Below are 21,722 nucleotides of genomic sequence, written 5' to 3' on the forward strand. Positions count from 1 at the left end.
TATATATTTCTTTGGACTGTGGGATCCCAATGCAGAAAAGACGCTGGTGGGAGCATTTATAGCGCAGTGATTAATAGAAGAAAGCAGAAGTCACAGACTAAAGTTTTCTTGTGATGGACATTCGCAAACTGTGTCTACCAACTGTGTGACTGTGGGCAATTTATCCAACCTTTCTCAGTTCTATTTCCTCGTCTGTAAAGTGGTAATAGTAGTTATACTTATTACGCGGGTTGTTTTGGGATTAATCTAGACTGTGCTCCTAAATCATGTATACGCGGCACTTAAAGTAGCTGTTACAAATGTTTTCTCTCCCACCACCTCACAGACTGGGAAAGGGGCCTAGAAGCGGGTGAGAGTATTACTAGGGGTCACAGCTAGTTAACATCAGAGCGGAAACCTAAACCCAGATCCCTGATTACTCCGGTTGGCCGGGACCCCTTCCTGCTCCCCATCGCGTTCGCGGGTGTCCCCAGACGTCCATCCTGCCAATGCAGATTGGAAACTCACCCCTCATCCCACAGTGCCCACGACACTGGGAAGTCTCTACCAAGTACCGACGATAACTGCAGCGAGCTCGGGTCTTGGCTTTTTGCCATTTAGGAAAGGGGAGGGATGGGGATGGACAACGCTGGCTGGCTCCCTAGGAGTCATTAAGGGTTAAAGGTAGTTTTCGGCCTTGCGATCTGAGCGTTCCAGCCCTTTGCATTACAATACAGCTCCTTAGCGGCTGGCGCACCTGGGGCGGCGGAGGCGGGGCCACAGCGTGCGGCGCGGCGGCCGGGGGCGGGGCCGGGACGCCCGGTCTTCGAACCGCAGAGCCGAGCGTTGCGTTCCGGCCCCGGGGCGTGGCCTCGCGCAGGTACGTCGAGCTTCTCGAGTTTCACTGAAACTTTTCCAGCTCCGGGGAGGCGTGCGCAGAGGCTCCAATTAGGGGCAGGTGGGAGCGTGGCTTTCTCTCCTAGCGGCGAGTGGGACTCTGAGTTTCGAATCGGTGGCGGCGAATTCCCCGCCCGCCGGGTGTCGGGGCTGCTGGAAGGATGCGAAGCCTGAGCGCGGCGTGGCTGCTGGGGGGCGTCATCCTGCTGGGGACCTCTGCCTCCTGCAATCGCACCGTCCCAGGTGAGAAACTTGGCCAAGGAGGGCTCGTGCGGCTACGGAGCGGGGGTCCTGGGCACCATGGGCAGGTGGGGGAAGAGGGGCAGGTGCGCGAAGGGTGTTCTGCCGCCGCCGCCAACTCCTCCCGACATCCCGCAGCCTCCTCTCGGCGGCTTTGAAGGGGGATCCCTGCGCCCGGGGAGCAACCAGCTGGGACAAGCGGGAGAAGCTGAAGTCTAAGGAGGGGAAAGGGAGGGAGCGGAGTGCTGGCTTCTACGGAGTACCCAGAGGGCTTAGCCTCGCGGGCCCGGGTGGGTTTCTTCGCAAACACGAAAGTCCTTAAGGAGCATTTCGCACACCCTTGAGACTCTTCCGGGCTGGTCCTGCGGGACCCGCGGAGTTAGCGAGTTGATGGCCCAGAGCGGGGTGGCGTGGGTGGGAGCCCGCGGCCTGGGAACTTTCTGCCTCGCTTTTTGCAGCCTCCTTCCACTTTTGGAGGCCACTCTTTGGGGTCGGCCCACGGCGTTCAAGACGCCCCCGGGGCCTGCAGCTCCTCTGGCACAGGGCACAGCCTGGGTGTGGAAGTCAGGGCCGGACCCTGCTGGGTTCTTGGGGTGACGAGCGCTCACCCCGAGGTTTAGGCCAGTTGGGCGGATTAATGAATGGAACTTCTTCGACCCTGCTTTACATTCGACCAAGTGTCCTTACGGCCCTGCGTTTCCCCGCCCTTCGGTGCCATGCTGGCTGCCGCTGAGGTCTGTAGGCCGGAGGCTGCCCGCCCCAGGAAGGGAACAGCACGGGAGCCGTCCCTGGCGGCGCTCAGGTGCCAGTTTGTGCGCCGCAGCCGGGTTCCACGGGTGTGCTGCCCTGGGTGTGCTCGAACTTGTTCGGCTGCGGGTGGAGCCGCCCGGGCTGAGCAGGCCTCCGAGGGCGTAGGCGCTGTTAAGCCTGGTGTGGCACTGCTGTGATGCTAAAGGACGCCCCGCTGTTTGGGGCAGCCAGGGTAGCCTTAAAAGGGAAGTTTTAATTTCCCTGCGAAATTTGTAGACCTGTTGTAAAAGGCAGGTTCTCACTTTTATCCTCTTCATAAAGACATTGAAAAAGAGCAAGTCACCGTGAATTTGAATTAGACGGAAGAATGTGATTCTTTTCCCTTTGGAGTTACAGCAAACGGTATTTTGGTGGATACTTGAAAACTGCAGCCCTGGTACACATTATATTGACAGCACTACCGAATGTAAAATAGTTGGCTGGTGGGAAGCAGTCGCATAGCACAGGGAGATCGGCTCGGTGCTTTGCGATGACCTAGAGGGGTGGGATAGGGAGGATGGGAGGGAGGCTCAAGAGGGAGGGGATATGGGGACATGTGTATGCATATGGCCGATTCTCTTTGTTGTGCAACAGAAGCTAACACAGTATTGTGAAGCAATTATATTCCAATAAAGATGTATTAAAAATTAAAAAAAAAAAAACAAGAATAAAGGCATTTATTTATTTCCAGGAAGTACTGAAACTGTGATGCACGCATGTCCGTTTACCCTTATGTTTTAAACTTATAAACTTAAAATTTAGGAGCAAAGCTTAGTATGTGCAAACATTTTTTTAAAAAACTATGTGGATGTTGATGATTCATCTATTTTATGATTCAAACGGTTCCTATAGGAAGCTTGCCCGAGTGTCTGGCTTGTTCTTGTTTACAAAGTGAGGGGCTGGAGCTGGGGGGATTCCTGAAGTATAAGGGGGACTTACTTTAACAACAACAAAAATCAAGTTACTTGTTAATCAGAGCTATTTAATATTGCACTTCTTTTTTCCCTCCACATACTTTTACTCCTTTGCAGGGTAACTGTCCTAAAGGGTCAGTTAAGTAACAGCGAGACTTTAGGTAGATGGAGCTTTCCTCACAACTTGAAGCTAGATTGATTTTGATTAAGAAAGAGGGCAGGGCTTCCCTGGTGGCGCAGTGGTTGAGAATCTGCCTGCCAATGCAGGGGACACGGGTTCGAGCCCTGGTCTGGGAAGATCCCACATGCCATGGAGCAACTGGGCCCGTGAGCCACAATTACTGAGCCTGCGCGTCTGGAGCCTGTGCTCCGCAAGAAGAGAGGCCCGCGCACCGCGATGAAGAGTGGCCCCTGCTTGCCACAACTAGAGAAAGCCCTCGCACAGAAACGAAGACCCAACACAGACATAAATAAATAAAATAAAATAAAATAATTTTTAAAAAGGACATCACCAGTGTTTCTGCCCGTTAGCACCTGTCTTTGCTTACCCCCTTCGGTTCGACCCTAAGGTGTGCCCCTCAGTTTGCAGCAGGACACATCCTAGGTTTGATTTTTCTTCCCCAAGGTTTTTCCCCAAAAGACTGCCTTATGAAAGGGAACTCAGCCTAGAGTGTAACCTTCTCATTTTACAGATAAGGGCCACTGAATTGAGGAGTGAGGGGCAAGGAAAACTGTCCATCACGCCCCTGCTTTCTTTCTGATCACAACAGTAATCGATAGTTATTTCTGTAAATATGTTTCATCTGTCTCCCCACTAGATCACGTACTCCGGGAGGCCAGGGACCCCTAGCGGCACCTCCATCACCACGGTCCAGCACAGTCTCATTCCCTAAAGGACATCAGTAAATAAATAGCAAATGAAGAATGAAGTGAAGGGACTTGCCCAGAGTGACCTGGCGGTTGATGGCAGTTCAGCATTTAAGTCAGCTTCTTTCAAGCGCTTACTTCTTTCCACCATGTCACGAACCTGAGAAGTCCCCTGTAATGCAGTCATTCCATTTTTCTTTTGGAGACTGAAACTTGTGTTCTTTTTGTAATTGGTTTTTAATTATACAAGCTGTATGTGATCACTGTAAAGGAAAAATGAGTCCAAAAAAGGGGTTGCACTAATTAAATCACCCTCAGTACCCAAAGCACTGCTAACATTTTGGTTTCTAGCCTTTCTCATGCTTTCATACATCCATGCATAAAATACGTATTCACAGAGAAATTTTTTTTGTACAAGTATGTGTTTATATAAACATCAGTAGCATATCAGTAAATATAAAACATTTTTAATGACTCTAAAATGTTGTCAATGGATGTATCATAATTTTTAATTGGTCCTCTGTTGATAGACACATGGGCTATTTCCAGTGTTTTGTAATAAGAGAGAACACATAGAACATGAAGATGGGACTTTAAATTTGTGTTTGGTCGCCTTCCTGGCCTTGTAGTTACTAATTAACCGTGATAAGCAATGTTTTAGTGAAGTCTGTGTTTGTCTTTCTTATGGTTTTATTAGCTGGACAAGTGTTGAGAGGAAAACAGTTCATCCTGAAAGAACACGAGAAAGTTGACTACAGTGTACCTAGAGAAGGGGTACCGAGCAACTGAAACTTTTATTTTTTTTGATCTGTGCTCCAAAAGGTTGGAGCAAAAGAAGATTTGGGGTGAGGAGGATAGTAGGGGAAGGAACACAAGAGGAGAGTTTAAACAAAGTAGCTGCTCTGTACTTGCTTTGGTTGGGAGGGTGGGCAACAGGAGGACGCTTAATATAACAAAGAACAGGTAGTTTTGTTTTTTTTTTAATTTTTTAATTTATTATTTATTTATTTTTTTTAATTTTTGGATGTGTTGGGTCTTCGTTTCTGTGTGAGGGCTTTCTCCAGTTGCGGTGAGCGGGGGCCACTCTTCATCGCGGTGCGCGGGCCTCTCACTATCGCGGCCTCTCTTGTTGCGGAGCAGAGGCTCCAGACGCTCAGGCTCAGTAGTTGTGGCTCATGGGCCCAGTCGCTCCGCGGCATGTGGGATCTTCCCAGACCAGGGCTCGAGCCCGTGTCCCCCGCATTGGCAGGCAGATCCTCAACCACTGCGCCACCAGGGAAGCCGCAGGTAGCGTTTTAAAGTTAAAAGTTTTCCATGCATTTTTTCCCCCAAATTGTACAAATCAGAAGAGTTAAAAAGAAAGCGAAACATCCCCTGTTCTCTCCCCTCTTCACTCTCAACAGACTTCTCTATGCAGAAATATATGTATTTTGTAACAATAGAAGGATCATACGGTACATTCTGTCCTACAGTTATTTTTTTTCTAACCTAGTAGATCTATTCATGGTCAGTATAAAAAAAATCTGTCCATACCTGTGTAGAGGGAATATTATTCATTGTATAAATGCCATAAATTATTGAACTAGCCTTTTTTGTTTTTCGATGGTCATTGAAACTAACATTTTTGTTTTACCATGGTAAACAATATTCTAGTAAATATTCTTGTACATAGTGTTTTTGTGCACTTTAGCTAGTGTATGTGCAGGACAAATTCCTAGCAATAAATTGATGAGTCATAGGGCAAGCACACTGAAAATTTTGACGTTTTTGCCAAATTGCCCTCCAAATAGATTGTACCAATTTACACTCCTTTGAAAAAGTAATCCAAACAACATAGAGGGGTGTGAAGTAAAAAAAGTAAGCTTTCCCCTCCCCATGCATTTTACTCTATAGAGATGGCCATTGTTTATAGTTTAGTGGGTATTTTTCTAGACTTCAGATTTGCAAACAAATTATAATTTTGTTATATAGATGGAAGCATATTATTCCACCAGTTGCTTTTTTTCAATGGACATATTGTGACTATCTTTCCATTTCAATGCTTATTAAATAGTGTAGTGTCTGCTATTAATGCTAGGGACTGTGCTGAGGATATGGTAAGTTAGGAGTGGTGGTTGATGAACGTTGCTTATTTCCTGTTTGTTTGTTTTGGGGTGGGGGGATGCTGCCTTGAGCATCAGTGGGTGCGTATTCTTGTGTACTTGGGCAAGTATTGTTGATTACGGGTACCAAATGGAGAATGCTTTTGTGTGTTTAAACTTTACATGTGTTTAAACTTCATATGTACATTTAATTTCATCTTCACTCTGTAAAATAGAAATGATTTTGTCTGGTAAACAGATGGGTTATAGAGTTGGAAGCTGGAATAGCATCAGTTCTAGACAAGTTCTGTGAGTTTGGGTGACTGGGATAGGATACTGTACAAGGTAAAAGTCTGTGCACTGTGCTGAAAGGGCTTCAGGGAACTTTGAGCAGCATCTTGACATTTACCAGTGTTAGAACTGACCAGTGTTATACCAAGCAGCAGGACATCCCACTCCCCCCCCACCCCCGCTCTTAGCCATCACCCCCCAATTTGCCCCATTCCCCAGCTCCTGGCAACCACTAATCTACTTTTTGTCTGTGGATTTGCCTATTCAGGGCATTTATTATAAATGGAATCATACAATATATATTCCTTTGTGACTGACTTCTTTCAAAAGCATAATCTTTTCAAGGTTCATCTGTATTGTAACATGTATCAGTTCTTCATTTCCTTTTATTGCTAAATAATGTTCCATTGTATGCGTATACCACATTTTGTCTACCCATTCATCAGTTGATGGATATTTTGTTATTTCTGCTTTGGGGCTTTTATGAATAATGCTGTTATGAACATTCCTGTATAAGTTTCTGTGTGAACACGTGTTTTCATTTGTCCTGGGTGTATACTTAGGAGTCGGAATTGATGGGTCATATGGCAACTCTATGGTGAGCCGTTTCAGGAACTGCCAAATTATCTTGCACAGTGACTACATCGCTTTACATTCCCACCAGCAGCATCTGAGGGTTCCCCTCCTCGTGTTATTTTGAAATAAATCCAGATGTAATTTCATCTTAAGATATTTCAGTATGTATTCATAAAAGATGGCAATTTCCTTTTCAAACATCACCACATAATAACCACTGACAAAAATTGTGTAATATAATCAAATAGTCAGTGTTCATATTTCTAATTGTTTCATAAGTGTCATAAATACTATATTAATAGTTTGTTTGAATCAGGATCCAAACAGGGTCCACACATTACATAAGGTTAATATTGTCTTGTAAGTCTTTTAATTTATGAGCCCTACCTCCACACCTCTTCTTGGTTTTTGCCTTGTAATTTATATTTTGAAGAAATGAGCTTCTTATCCTGCAGCAGTTTCCACAGCCTGGATTTTGCTAACAACATTCTTATGTTATTTAATATGTCCCAGTGTCCCCTTTATTTCTATTAATTTGGCAGTTGGATCCAGAGGCTTGTTCAGATGAGGGTTCATTCGTTCGTTTGTTTGTTGCAAGATTACTTAATAGGTACTTCTTCCCTGCGGAGGCAAATAACGTCTGGTTATCATTTTTGTGATGTGGGTAACTCCGGACAATCAATACTTAGATTTTCTTCCCTTTTATAAAGCAAGTTACGTAATTTTTTTTTGTTTGTTTTGGTACCAAGGGAAAAAATTGAGTCTTTTTGTGGTAATTAGAAAATCTTGGTGGCTCCATTCTGCAGAAACACAGTCTGACTCATTGACTTGGTCTCTGGTGGGCTGTTTCTGGGGTGGGTGTCCCAGCTTTCTGAATGGAAGAATCCTCAGAACAGGGGTCCACTGTCCAGTCACCAGCTTTGCCCCACCTGCCTCTCCGGAGAGCCGGTAACCACTTTTCAAACCAATGGAGAATTTATAGGATTCTCTTACACCTCTGAAAGTCTTCCAGAACATGTTAATATTAATACAAATAAATATATAAATTATTAGAGGAGGGGCTAGTTCAAAGGGGGGGGGGTTTAAAATGGTAAAATTTTACATTTAAAATTTTCTGTTTGAGAACACACGTGTGGAATCCGCACAGGTTAGGTTGGTCTCAGTAGACTCCAGCGCGTAACCTCACGTCGGTCTCCGAGGCTCAGTGTGATATAGGGGTTAGAACCAGGGAGTCTAGAAACGGACTGCCTTGGGTTGAATCCTGACTCTCCTACCTAACAACTGTTCAGCCTTGGAAAGGTTACTCAATTTTTTCAAGCTTCAGTTTATGCATCTAGAAAATGCGGCTCTAATAATAGTACCTCCTCATAAGGTGTTGCGAAAGTGAAGTAAGCTAATACACATAAAGTGTTGAAAGCAACGCTGGACGCACGATATGAGCCCTTATTAAGCGCGGGTGCTTGTTGGTATTAAGGTGGTTTTATTTTGCAGGGCTGTACTCCTGGAATCCCCTGCCGGCGTGTGTGGTTTGGGTACTAACTGGGCCAGACTAGAGCTCTAAAGACATGAGCTGGGCTCTTGATTCTTCTTCCTTTCCTTCACCGGTAGGGCTAGCTGAGCTTTTCAATCCACCCCAGGTGCTAGGTCCAGGGCTCTGCCAGGGACCATGGGGCTAAGGAAATTAGGAATTAAGGATGAAGGAATTAGGACAGTCCTGGAATTAAACCTCACACAGCGACTCTTGCCATTTTGGCTCCTGGAGCGAGTTCCACAGACATTACCAGTCTATAAATATGTCATTACTATTCTCTTGTGGTGTGTAAAATTGGTCACTCTGCTAAACTGGTGGTGAAAAACATGTAAGTGGGTCATGCAATCAATGTAGAAGGTGGTGACTGGATTTTATAAGAATGGAACAGAATATAGTAGAAAGTATTAGAGTGTACCCTGCACAATAAAGCTAATTATTATTTTGTGAAACTTTTTTTCCATTATGGATATATGTATCAGAACTGGGTTACCATATGGAATATGTTTCTTACTGTGGGTTATGGTCAAGCTTTGAAGAACACTGTAATATGTAGGAATATTATTTTATTTTTTAAATTTAAAAATAATTCATGCTCTTTTGAAAAAATTATAAAAGAAATTGGAACAAGAGATGAGTTTCTCCTAAGTGTACTAACTTCCTGTGGCTGCCATAACAAATTGCCACACGCTGTTGTTTTCAGTTAGTAAGACCTTATTTTCTCACAGTTCTGGAGGTCAAGAGTCTGAAATCAAAGTGTGGGCACCTCTCAAGGCTCTAGGGGAGACTCCGTTCCATGCCTCCTCCAGCTACTGGTGGCTGTTGGTATTCCTTGGCATTACTTAGCTTGTTCCTTGGCTTTACTCCAATCTCCGCCTCCATTTTCACATTGCTTTCTCCTTTCTGTCTTCCTTCTCTCTCAAATCTCCCTCTGTCTTTCTCTTCTAAAGACAATTGTCATTGGACTTAGGACCCACCTGGGTAATCCAGGATGATCTTCCCATCTCAAGATCCTAATTGCATCTACAAAGACCTTTTTTCTAAATAAGGTGAGGATCACAGATTCTAGGGATTAGGACATGGACATCTCTTTTGGGGGGCTACCCACTCTGCTAAATGAAAAGTGAAGTATTGATCTCTACACCCTTTCATCCCACCCTAATCACGGTCACTTCTTAGTTGGGAAGCCTTAAGAGAAGTGAATAATCCTGCTGAACCTGGGTACAAAGGTAGGAGAGGAAAAAATGATGACTAAGCATACAAATTATCAGATAGACTTGTGAGTAGGTTGAACATCCTCCCTGGCATACTGTAGTGCCATGGTGAAGGACTGCTCTTCCCCAGAATTAAAGTCAGATCCTTCCATGTCCTCACATCGTCCCTCACGTTCATCTGCACGTCCGTGAGCACTTCATTGGCATAGGCTGGCTATGCCATTGGTTTGTGATTTGTAAAGTTTAATTCATAATATGGGGGTGAGAGTGGAAATTGTTAAAGCTTGCCATGTTACTTGCTTAAAAGTCAGAATACAAATTTGTCTGAACAGAAATCATGCACCTATCTGTCCAGTGACCTTGAGGCCGGAAGGCTTGCCTGCCCTCTGGCCTCCATGGGAAGGTCTCCAGGAGGCCCACACAGAAGTGGGGGATCCCTGCCCACGGCTGAGGCTGTCCTTGTGTCTGGAGAGGGACTATCTCTGTGCTCCTGGGAATCTTGCCGTGTTGGACTTTGGGCTAGGGAGTGACAGGCCAGGCTGGATACTGTCTTGCGGCCCCAAGTGAGATAGATGGCCATGATGAGAACAGGTAGGAACTAATGAGTGTGGACAGTTTGTAAAAATAAATTGAAATATGAGATTCGCAGAAGTCAATGAGATATTCGAGATTCATAGAAATCAATGTTATAGTCTACACATACTTCCCAACCCTCCCATAAAAAATACCTGCTGTAAAAAAAAAAAAAAAAAAAAAGCAGCAAGCAAACAAATCCAGACCATAGAAATCTCAGTAATTCCATCACCCAAAGAAAGCGCCCACAAGTATTTTGTGTACTCCTCCTGTCTTTTTCCTTTCTCTTCTTTCACACAGCACAGGAAGCTTTCTTCACCTACACTGCTCTGGAGAAAGGCAGGGCTGCCATAACATGCTGTCCATGCCAGTTCTCTCTCAATCCCTTTCAGTTCATTCTGCTTCTGTTTCTCCTCAGCTGCTCTCCTCCTTTCCTCTTCTGCCCAAATTTTCAGGTAACTATAGCACTTAACAGCACCATCTTGTCCGTGACCTTCGCACCAGCATTTCTGTGGAAACGTTGATTTCTGTAATGACCCTTGTCTGCCTTGCCTTTCTTGCGCAGGAACCAGTAGACCCTCTAAAGGAAGAAGTCTCATTGGTTACGTTGATAACTCACCTCAGATCACTGGGAGAGGAGAAACAGTGGAACCAGGCTTTTCTGTGGATAAGTTTTCTGCCTCTGTCCTCACTGGAAAACTGACTACTGTCTTTCTTCCAATTGTCTACGTGATCGTATTTGCAGTTGGTTTGCCGAGTAATGGCATGGCCCTGTGGGTCTTTCTTCTCCGGACAAAGAAGAAGCACCCTGCTGTGATTTACATGGCCAACCTGGCCTTGGCGGACCTCCTCTCTGTTATCTGGTTCCCTTTGAAGATTGCCTATCACATCCATGGCAACAACTGGATTTACGGGGAATCTCTTTGCAAGGTACTCGTTGGCTTTTTCTACGGCAACATGTACTGCTCCATCCTCTTCATGACCTGTCTCAGTGTGCAGAGGTACTGGGTCATCGTGAACCCCATGGTGTACCCCATGAAGAAGGCGAGCATTGCCATCAGTGTCTCCCTGGGAATATGGCTGCTGATTCTGCTGCTTACTATCCCCTTATACGTTGTGAAGCAGACCATCTACATCCCAGCACTTAACATCACGACCTGTCATGATGTTTTGCCAAAGGAGGTGTTGGTGGGGGACATGTTCAATTATTTCCTCTCTCTGGCCATCGGAGTCTTTCTGTTCCCAGCCTTCCTTACGGCCTTTGCCTATGTGCTGATGATCCGGACCCTCCAATCTTCTGCCTTGGATAAAAACTCAGGAAAGAAGAGGCAGAGAGCCATCAAGCTCATCGTCACTGTCCTGGCCATGTACCTGATCTGCTTCACTCCTAGTAACCTTCTGCTCGTGGTGCATTACTTCCTGATCAAAAACCGGGGCCAGAGCCACATCTATGCCCTGTACGTCGTAGCCCTCTGCCTCTCCACCCTCAACAGCTGCATTGACCCCTTTGTCTATTACTTCATTTCAGAAGACTTCAGGGATCATGCAAAGAATGCTCTGCTTTGTCGGAACGTCCGTACTGTAAAGCAGATGCAAGTATCCCTCACATCAATTAAATTCTCTAGGAAATCCAGCTCTTACTCTTCAAGTTCAACCAGTGTTAAAACCTCCTATTGAGTTTTCCAGCTCCTCGGGTGGAAGTTATGTAGGGGGATTTGGAACCTGATGAACATTATGGGGATGCTTCTGCTGTTTCCCTACCAAGCGGGTTTCACCACATACCATGTATATGCAACACCTCTCAGGATTGCTGGGAGCGGCCCTGTTTGCATAGGGAAAGTCCCCCAAATTAACATAGATGTCAGTTTCAGAATTCCTCTACTCAGGTGCTCCTGGAAACGGAACTGACAGAAGCAGACTTTTCAGAAGGTGGAGAAAAGACAGAAACCCAGTGATTTGCAAAGACTAGTCTTGGCATGAAGACTAAGTTCTTAGCTAAAACTACATTTTACATCTGGGGTCAGTCACAACCATGTTAGGGCTTCAGGGCCCTCAGAGATGATTGGTGCAATTGACTGGCTTTAAGGATAAGGAAACTAAAGAGGTGAGGGAGCTGCCCAGAATCAGGTTTCCAACCAATGGCAATAAGTTAGGACTGGACAGTTTTGAATGGTCAGTGGGGTTCTTGTACCACCTCATCAAAATCCTTGTGGATCTTGTTGAAAAATGCAGATTCATTATACTCAGGAATCAGAGCTCAGAGTCTGGGGACAGGGCCCAGGAACCTTCATTTTAACAAGATTTTCGTGCACTCCAAATTTTGGGAACTATTGGTCTGGGTACTGCTTCCACTTGACAAGGGGCCATGGCAGTTTTTGAAAAGAGAAGCAAACAGAATGTTGTGTGTCTCTTTTATGTTCAGCTTATAATGAAGTCTGTTTGTTGACTTATTGGGACTTTCAATTATTTATCAATCCTTTGAGCTTTTGTGTGTATCATTATCACTTCAAGGAAAATACAGCAAGGATTTTAAATGTAGAAAAATAAATTTTGTGTAACTCTTTACTGACTTCAATGAAATCTTCAGGTTGTCTGAATAATAGATTGTTTTACAACTAGGAATAGTGTTTACCACTTAGTATTTTAAAAAATTATTGTTGGACTATTTCTTGCCAGTTTTGTTGACTTGTTATCAAATATGAAATTATAAAGCCGTCACTGGGTTTGAACCACATCCGTTTGGAGAAGAACTTCTGAAATAGAAGTGATTTGCAATGTATTTAAAGAGGTACTTGACTCCAAGCTGACTTTATACAACTGGTGTATTTGTGACCTTTTAAAATAATTGTTTTATTGTATGATTGATTTATAAATAACACATGACTTATTTTTTACAATTTATCTCTGAATTATGTGGCTTTTGCTTTCATTTTTGTTTTCGAGGGAGGGAGTGAGAGAAGGGAAGCAAAGGCATCACTCTTCTAAGAAGAAATGAAAGTGATTCTCACATCTTATTTTTTACGTAAATAGGGCCATATTACACACATTGCTCTGTGATAATTGTTTTTCTTTTAACCACATTTTAGAATTCTTTCCACGTCTGCATCTATGAATTGACCTCCATTTTTAAAGGATACAGACTACTTGATATTTTGGATATATTGTGACGTTTTAGTCATTTAGTTATTTCCTACCTATGGCTCCTGAAATTGTTTCTCTCTCTCCCACTTTTTTTTTTTTTTTTTCCTCTTTTAAAACAGTGCTGGGCTTCCCTGGTGACGCAGTGGTTAAGAATCCGCCTGCCAGTGCAGGGGACACGGGTTCGAACCGTGGTCTGGGAAGATCCCACGTGCCGCAGAACAACTGAGCCCACGCGCCAGACCCCATGAGCCACAACTACTGAGCCCGCGTGCCATAACTACTGAAGCCCTCACACCTAGAGCCTGTGCTCCCCAACAAGAGAAGCCACCACAATGAGAAGCCTGCGCACCACATTGAAGAGTAGCCCTCACTCGCCACAACTAGAGAAAGCCCGCGCACGGCAACAAAGACCCAATGCAGCCAAAAATAAAATAAATTAATTAATTAACTAGTAAAAAAAAAAACAAACCAGTGCCACATTGAACATCTGTGTGTAGACATCTTTGTGAGTATTTTTTTTTTTTAAGTTATTTTAATTAATTTATTTATTTTTGGCTGCATTGTGTCTTCGTTCCTGCGTGCGGGCTTTCTCTAGTTGTGGCGAGCGGGGGCTGCTCTTCGTTGCTCTGCCCGGGCTTCTCATTGCGGTGGCTTCTCTTGTTGCAGAGCACGGGCTCCAGGCGCACAGGCTTCAGCAGTTGTGGCTCGTGGGCTCTAGAGCCCAGGCTCAGTAGTTGTGGCGCACGGGCTTAGTTGCTCCGCAGCATGTGGGATCTTCCCAGACTAGGGATCGAACCCGTGTCCCCTGCACTGGCAGGCGGATTCTTAACCACTGCGCCACCAGGGAAGTCCCTGCTATTTCTTAATTAGTCATTTTTATAATACATGCTGATGGTTAAAAAAATCAAACTGAATAAAAATATATAAAATAAAAAAATTTACTTCTTTGCTACTCATGCCCATTCTTATTTCTCAGAGGGAACTAATTTTTATAATTTATAGGAAATATATGTATTTTATATGTATGTTATATGTATGTTATACTCTTAAAATAAGAATGAATATGTATGTGTATGTAAATACATATATGTGCATGTATATGTCAACTTCTAAATCAATTCATATGGATCTCCCTCATTATTTTCAGTGCCTAGGTAGTATTCCGTGCACGGGTGATCATAATTTAATCACTACCTATCGAAGAAGTATTTTTCTTGGTTCATTTTCACCAAGTCTGTGAATCTACATTAAGAAGTGTAAAAAAAAAAAAGATTGGGGCAATAGAATCATGAGTGTTTGTTTGCTAAAGCAAATTCTTTTCCAATCATGTTTGTTTCTTTTGCCTTTGAGGAGTGGCTCACAAAGGTCTTGTTCTACCTGAATCAGGCCCCTGACGGGAGGGCGGAGGAACTCTGAACCTGAGCTTGGAAGTGCCCTGGATGTTCTTTGCTCTGTGCCCCCAGTTTTAGTGTGCTCTGATTTTTCTAAACTATCTGAATACTTGAATGTTACACTCCTTTGGCTCCATTGACTAAAGGAGAGCTCTCTTAATTTGAAAGTGAATGTGGATTGTCCCACTGTGTGGGACACATGTTAAACTGGCTTGATTGGAGTTGTCTGGGCATTTCTCTGTATGTCATTTCAGTTGTTTGTAGCAGGAGTTTCAGAGGTAATTAATTTCCCAGTTATCAAGATTTCATAAATCCTGGGGCTATAATCTCATCAGTATGCACAGTTTACTGATTACAACTTTGTTCCTGTAACTTTAACCCTCTGGAGGCCCTTGGAGGACTGGAATGTATTACCAAATCAAAGGTACAGTTCATCATACTGTTCCCTGGTCTCATCGATTAAAATCATGGCTCTGCTGCAGAGCTTGGATGTTGTCTTAAAAAGCGAAGTTTCTGATTTCACACTAGTCAAAGGGATGTGTCTAGTCCATCCCCACTCCTAATTCTGAAGGGGAAAAAACCAGACCCTGAGGGATCTGGTCCTCCATTTTATCCAAAGCCTTGGAATGTCACTGAGATGGTTGTTTAAATGTAAATAATTGGAGTCACTCAGGTCACACTTTGGAAATGTCTTTTTTTGAGGGAGAGTATGACGAATTCTGTGGTTTGGGTATGAGCTGCCTTTGCCTCTACCTGTTCATCAATCTGTGGAATATTTACCAGTGTCTGTCTTTATGGGCGAGAAATTAGGCACAACCAGTTCTGCACCGCCTCCTGCAGAAAACAGCCCTAGCCTGTGGGATCCACGAACTCTATTTAAGCCATCAGCACCCAGCAAGTGTGAGTGGTTCATTCACTCATCCCACAATTATTGCAACATTGTTGCCTTATTAAATGCAAATAATTAAATCAGGATTCCCACATTAGCAACATTCTAACTGTGGGATTAATGTTCTCAGTGAAATTAATCAATATTAAAAAAAAAAAATTCCTCCAGTATTTGGGTTAATGGAAAGCCTTTAAAGAAGAGCCTATTCTAAAGCCAGGTCTTGAGAGTGGGAGAAAGTCAAGGAAAACAAAAGGACAAGAAGGCTTAGGAAGGGCCATTATTGTGGCTTCTCTCTTAATATTGTGAAGCTTAAACCTTTCAAAAAATAAACCTAAAAATTATAAAAGTAATAAGTGGTTCTTGTAAATAAATCTGAGAATATAAGAGCATATACTGAAAAGTGGACCCATCCACGTCAGAACGTAGTTACTCCCTTTGTGCATCCTTTGAAGTATTTTTTATGCATGAATATGTATAAGTACCTATATGCTTCTTTTTAAAAGTAAAAGAGTTATACTATGTATGTTATTTATGCATAATCAATTTCCTCACAACTTAGTGGCTTAAAGTAACAATAAACATTTGCTAACTGGCGCAGTTTCTGTGGGTCATGAACTGAGGAGCAGTTTAGCCACATGGTTCTTGCTTGGGATCTCACGAGGTTGCAGTCATCTGAAGGCTTGACTGGGGCTGGAGGATCCACTTCCAGTGTGGCTTCCTCACAGGGCTGGCACGTTGATGCTGGCTGGTGGCAGGAAGCCTTGGTTCCTCTCCATGAGGGCTTCTCCACAGGCCTGCTCAAGTGATCTCATAACACGAAGGTTGACCTCCCCCAATATGAGTGATCCAGAGAACAAGGAGGACCTGCAATGACCTTTAGAACCTAGCCTCAGAAGTCACACCATCATCTCCACCTTACTCTACTAGTCACACAGACTAACTCCAATTCACTTTGGGAGGGGACTACACAAGAGCATAAATAGCAGGAGTCGAGGCTCACTGAGGGCCATATTTGAGGCTGGCTACCACCCTGTCCCTGTATATGAACACATCTTGGACATTATTTCCATATCAGCATTTAGAGATTGACCTCATTATTTTATTTTTTTATTTTAAGGATTTTTTTATTTTTAATTAATTAATTTATTGGCTGAGTTGGGTCTTTGTTGCTGCGCGCGGGCTTTCTCTAGTTGCAGCGGGGGCTACTCTTCATTGTGGTGCGCGGGCTTCTCATTGCGGTGGCTTCTCTTGTTGCGGAGCACGGGCTCTAGGTGTGCGGGCTTCAGCAGTTGTGGCTCACGGGTTCTAGAGCGCAGGCTCAGTAGTTGTGGCGCACGGGCTTAATTGCTCCGCGGCATGTGGGATCTTCCCAGACCAGGGGTCAAACCCATGTCCCCTGCGTTGGCAGGCGGATTCTTAACCACTGTGCCACCAGGGAAGCCCCGACCTCATTATTTTAAATGGTTGTATCCATTTTATGGATATGCTATAAGGAATCCTTCAGCTTTTAGGTTGTTTCCAGTTTTTTGCTATACTTGTATTGCTATTCAGGCAATCTTTGGGTGAATATCTTTTTATATCTTTACATACTTGTTCATTCAATATTCTTCCACCATGTACTATGTGCCAAGTCATGCTCAAGGCAGTGAGGGATATTGTGGAGAACAAAATAGACAAGATCCCTGTTCTCACTGAGTTGACTTTCTGATTGGGCAGAGACCAGAAATAAGAAAAATATCTACTAGTAGTAAATTCTAAGAGGGGGCAAATGCTAAGAATACTAGGGTTTCAGGGAAGGTTTCAAAGAAGGTGAAATTTAAGTTGCAATATAAAGGACAAGAAAGCCAGCCCTGGGAGGATCCCAAGCAAGGGCTTCATGGGAAGGGGTGAGGGGAATAAAAGTATGAGCAAATAGGTTGGAGAGACAGGCAGGTGCTGGGTAACTGAAGGGATTTGTAAGGGAGTAAGGAGCTTGACTTTCATTCTAGGTGGGATGCCATAGGATTGTCTTACTGATAGTCACTGGCTACCACAGGATATGGATTATAGAAGGGCAAGAGGGAAACAAGAACAATTAGGGAATTCCAGCAACGCAAGCAAGAGATGATGTCAGCTTGAATTCGGGTGATGATAGAGATAGAGAGAAGGGAACTAATTTAGGCTGCGTTTTGAAGGTAAAGTCAACAGATGTGAGGAAAAGAGAAATCTAGGAATCGAAGATCATACTTAGATTTTTTTCTCAGTGGATAATGATGAAATAATTAGGCGTGAGCAAGTTTGGAGTTTGAAAGTCAAGAGTTCTATTTTGGCCAGGACATCTTGAGTTTGAGATGCCTGTCAGACATCCAAGTAGAACCGTTGAGTAGGACATTTGGATATCTGAGTCTGGAATTTTCACTGATCAGGGTGAGAGATCCAGATTTGAGTCTTTGCCATATCACTAGCACTTTTAAAGTAAAGGACTTAGATATTCTAGGCAAGAGAATAGATGAAGAGAAGGGGGCCTGGGACAAAGGCCTTTGACACTTAAAGCTTTTCAAGCAGAAAAGGAGCCAGTAAAAGAGACTGAGAAGGACTGGCCACTGGAACAGAAAGAAAGTCAAGAGAATCTGTTTTGGGGGAAGCCGAGGGCATGAAGGAGAGAGGTGTCAATCACAGGAAATATTACTAGAGGTCAAGTGAGATAAGAACAGAGAAGTGACTATTGGATCTTATCACATGGAGAATGTTGGTGACCTTGACAAGACCATCAATCTCTATGGTGTGGTGGGGAGAGGAAGCCAGAAGGTTCAAGAAAGAATGAGAAGTAAGGAAGTGAATGCAGTGATGACAGATAATCCGGACAATCCCGTACAGCAAGTTTAATTGCAAAAGGGAGCAGAGGAATGTGGGGCAAGAGAGGCACTGAGAGTGATTCTGTTATCTTTTTTTTTTTTAAAAAAACACTTTTTGGCCGCGCCACGTGGTGTGCAGGATCTTAGTTCCCTGACCAGGGATCGAACCTGCACCCCACTGAAGTGGAAGTGGAGAGATTTAACCACTGGGCCACCAGGGAAGTCCCTCTGTTATCTTTAGAATGTGGTGATGGGAGTGATCCAGTAGAGAGCAGAGAGATACTGATGGTGGGAGAGACTTTGAATATACTGTATTTCTAGAAGTAGAATTCCTGGGTCAAAGGGTATGTATCATTTTGATCATGATTAATTGCCCTATTGAGATGGCATACCAGTTTACACACTTGTCAACAGTGTGTGAATGTCTTTGCCTCACACTGTTGTAAACACAGAGTTTTCACAGTCTTAAATGTTTGCCTATCTAAACTTCACAAATTTTGAGTGTAATGGTCATGCAGAGCTATGAGCACCTTGGGAGAAATGAAACTGTGTCTTTCCTCCTTTATTTACTTTGGGCATATTCTTCTCCTGCCAATCTTCACCACTAAAGCAGTGCCACTTGAAAGGTGCTAGCTTTGGGGAAATTTGGTCCCATTTCTCTTTGTATTGTCTCTGAGAGGAAACCTAAAGTATTCTTCTGGGTGGGTTGCAGAAAACTCCTGTTCCATTTGGGACCTCCTTTGTTCTAGAAAGTCCTCTATCATTCTTTCACAGAGAATAGGACGGCATGGCTGCAGCCCATCCACCTGGTACCTAATAGCTTGGAGTCTGAGCCCTGGGCCCTGGCCAGCTCACCTGCAGATGAGGGATTAATTCTCAGCATCGCCAGGTTTTGGCTGTCATCTGAGTACCTTACTCCAGCTTCAGCATGTAGCCTGGGGTGAATGACTTCAGTGCATAAAAGAGTTTAATTAGAGCTTCTATGTGGCACTGGCTAGACTTAATTACCTAATCCCGAGAGAGTAGTTTAGCCAAGATCTTGTGTTCTGAGCTCTTTCAGAAGCTACCTGGCCACTTGGAGGGGACTGTATCTAGTTCTTTTTTTTTTTTTTTTTTTTTAAACAAATACTATACATGTAAGTGGGAGATGAGTCACATTTATTTTACCACATCTCTGATTTTTAATTTAATTTTTATTTATTTATTAATTTATGGCTGTGTTGGGTCTTCGTTTCTGTGCAAGGGCTTTCTCTAGTTGTGGCAAGCGGGGGCCACTCTTCATCGCGGTGCGCGGGCCTCTCACTATCGCGGCCTCTCTTGTTGCGGAGCACAGGCTCCAGACGCGCAGGCTCAGTAATTGTGGCTCACGGGCCCAGTTGCTCCGCGGCATGTGGGATCTTCCCAGACCAGGGCTCGAACCCGTGTCCCCTGCATTGGCAGGCAGATTCTCAACCACTGCACCACCAGGGAAGCCCTGTATCTAGTTCTTATTGGTGACAGACAAATTTTCCCTCCAACTAAAGATTTTTGTAGATGGGAGGTTTTGTTTAAAATATAGCTGATTTATCAGAATTTATGGTTTAAAAAGAATTGCAGGGCAAGGATGGAAATGATAATATTTATTCCAATGATAGTTTTAGTTTCTGTTAATTAAAACTAGAATCTTTTTTTTTTTTTTTTTTACTTTTTAAAAATTTAATAATTATGGAGAATTTTGTACCCACACAGAAGATGACTGAATTGTATAAGGAAGCTCTAGGTCCGTGTACCCATCACTCAGTCCCAACAACCATCAACCCTTCAATTCTGCCCCATTCAACACCGCCCCCTTTATTCCGAAGCAAGTCTCAGAAATCATATTATTTCACTTGTAAATGTTTCAGTGATTCTAAAAGAAAAGGAGTTTAAAAATCATACCTTAAAAATAAGCAATTCTTTAATATCAAATATTCTGTCAGTGTTCAAATTTCTACTTGTCTCAAATGTCATACTGGGTTTTTTTTTTTTAGTTAAAAAAAACCCCCCAGAATCCAAATAAAGGTCACACACTGCAATTGATTAATGTCTTTTAAGCCTCTTAATTTATCTTTTTTTTTGTTTTCCTTCTTGCAATTTATTTGTTGAAGAAAACAGGTTATTTGTTGGGAGATTTTCCCACAGTCTGAATTTTGCTAACTGCACTCCACTGGCAATTTAAAAAGCCTACCGCAGGAGAGAAAAGGCTGTTTTGACCCAAGAACTCTGATTATACATCTGTTCATTTTGCACTTTATGGGAAGCAACTAGGAATACTAAAATCCTTATCACTTTGCTCTTCTATGTAGGGATCTTAATGTGCTCCTAAGGACAGGGAAGAGAGCAGGCCCCAGGCCACCGTCCACATCTGGCTGGCTGTGCCTGGGAATTCCACTCTGACAGGACCCATCATTAACTGACAGTGTGGACATTTCACATGTGCTTTCTGCTCCCACACATTCATTCTGGCCTCCCTAGAATGTCCATCATTCTTTAAATCTACAGTTTGGAGCTTTTAATTTTCTTTTTTCAGGTGGGCTGGAATAGTTATTTTAGAAAGAGAGATGTTTCAGTCTCCAGAGCCTATCCTGGAATTTTTTCTTTCAAGATACTCTTGTGTGTGTTGGACCCTTTCCGACCTGTGTCTGCCCCTCTCTTTTCTTTTGAGTGGTGATTCTCTAGGCCAAGAGCGATCTTAGGCCCGGGGCTGATGGTCCAGGATGCCCCGCGCTGGCTGGTCTGAGGAGAAGCATGAATGGCTTCTGCGTCTTCTTGAGAGTGGTATTCAACTGGCATCTGGGAAGGCATGAGCAAAATTAAATAAAATCTCCTGAGCAGATCTAGGGAGGCCAAGCCACACCTTGAAGGTTCTTCTGGATCTTTCAGCTTGGACAGGAATATGACACCTGAGTGTCTCGAGGTGAGGTGGGAGTGAAGCAGGAGGCCAGGATGGTCACAGGAGCCAGAAGGAAACTAACTGTGCAGGGCAAGGGGCCCATCAGAAGCCCAGGGCTCTGAGCCACTATCAGCCCCTCCCTCGTTTTTCTCTCTCTCTCTCTCTCTCTTTTTCTTTCTCCTTGTGGCCAAGGTAACCAGGACACCTTTTACACAGGAAGACCCATGGTAACCACCCTCTGACCTTTTTTTTGTCATCCCCAACCCCTGCTTTATGGCCCAGAGCTCTCCTTCCTCGAACTTCAACCTCTAGAATTAGAAACCAGAATCTTACACTTTTTTCTTTCTTTCTTTCTTTTTTTTTTTTTTAACCTTAAAGGTGCCTTCTGGGGAGATGAGGTAAGGAGAATGTTCTTATCTTGATTTCAGGGGGTGGAGATGACAAGTTTCCTCCAGAGAGCTAATTCTGGAGCCCTGGGTGGGAATCACCCAGGTCTCAGGAAATCTTTGTGGCTGTGGAGTCCAGGCTCAGGATGTGGCAGGTATGTTGTTTGTTATCAGGAGAGAAAACAGGCAGAGCTGTTAATTTATGACTTAGAGCCCATAAA

General features: G+C 43.8%; 1 protein-coding gene across 1 annotated transcript; it reads left to right on the forward strand.

The window, feature by feature from the left end:
* Positions 1 to 1,037: 1,037 nt before the first annotated feature.
* Positions 1,038 to 11,666, forward strand: F2RL1 (F2R like trypsin receptor 1). The gene is made up of 2 exons (XM_068533510.1): positions 1,038 to 1,119; positions 10,515 to 11,666. Exons 1-2 carry the CDS (start codon positions 1,038 to 1,040, stop codon positions 11,624 to 11,626), a joined length of 1,194 nt encoding a protein of 397 aa, XP_068389611.1. The 3' UTR covers positions 11,627 to 11,666.
* The last annotated feature ends 10,056 nt before the right edge of the window (positions 11,667 to 21,722 follow it).

This window comes from Eschrichtius robustus, chromosome 2 (assembly GCF_028021215.1).
Source record: "Eschrichtius robustus isolate mEscRob2 chromosome 2, mEscRob2.pri, whole genome shotgun sequence".
NCBI lineage: Eukaryota > Metazoa > Chordata > Mammalia > Artiodactyla > Eschrichtiidae > Eschrichtius > Eschrichtius robustus.

Excerpts from the sequence above, each read along its gene's own strand:
- F2RL1 (XM_068533510.1), top strand. The coding sequence starts at position 1,038 with ATGCGAAGCCTGAGCGCGGCGTGGCTGCTGGGGGGCGTCATCCTGCTG. Across the intron at positions 1,120-10,514 it reads CTGCAATCGCACCGTCCCAG|GAACCAGTAGACCCTCTAAA; the intron begins GTGAGAAACTTG and ends TTTCTTGCGCAG.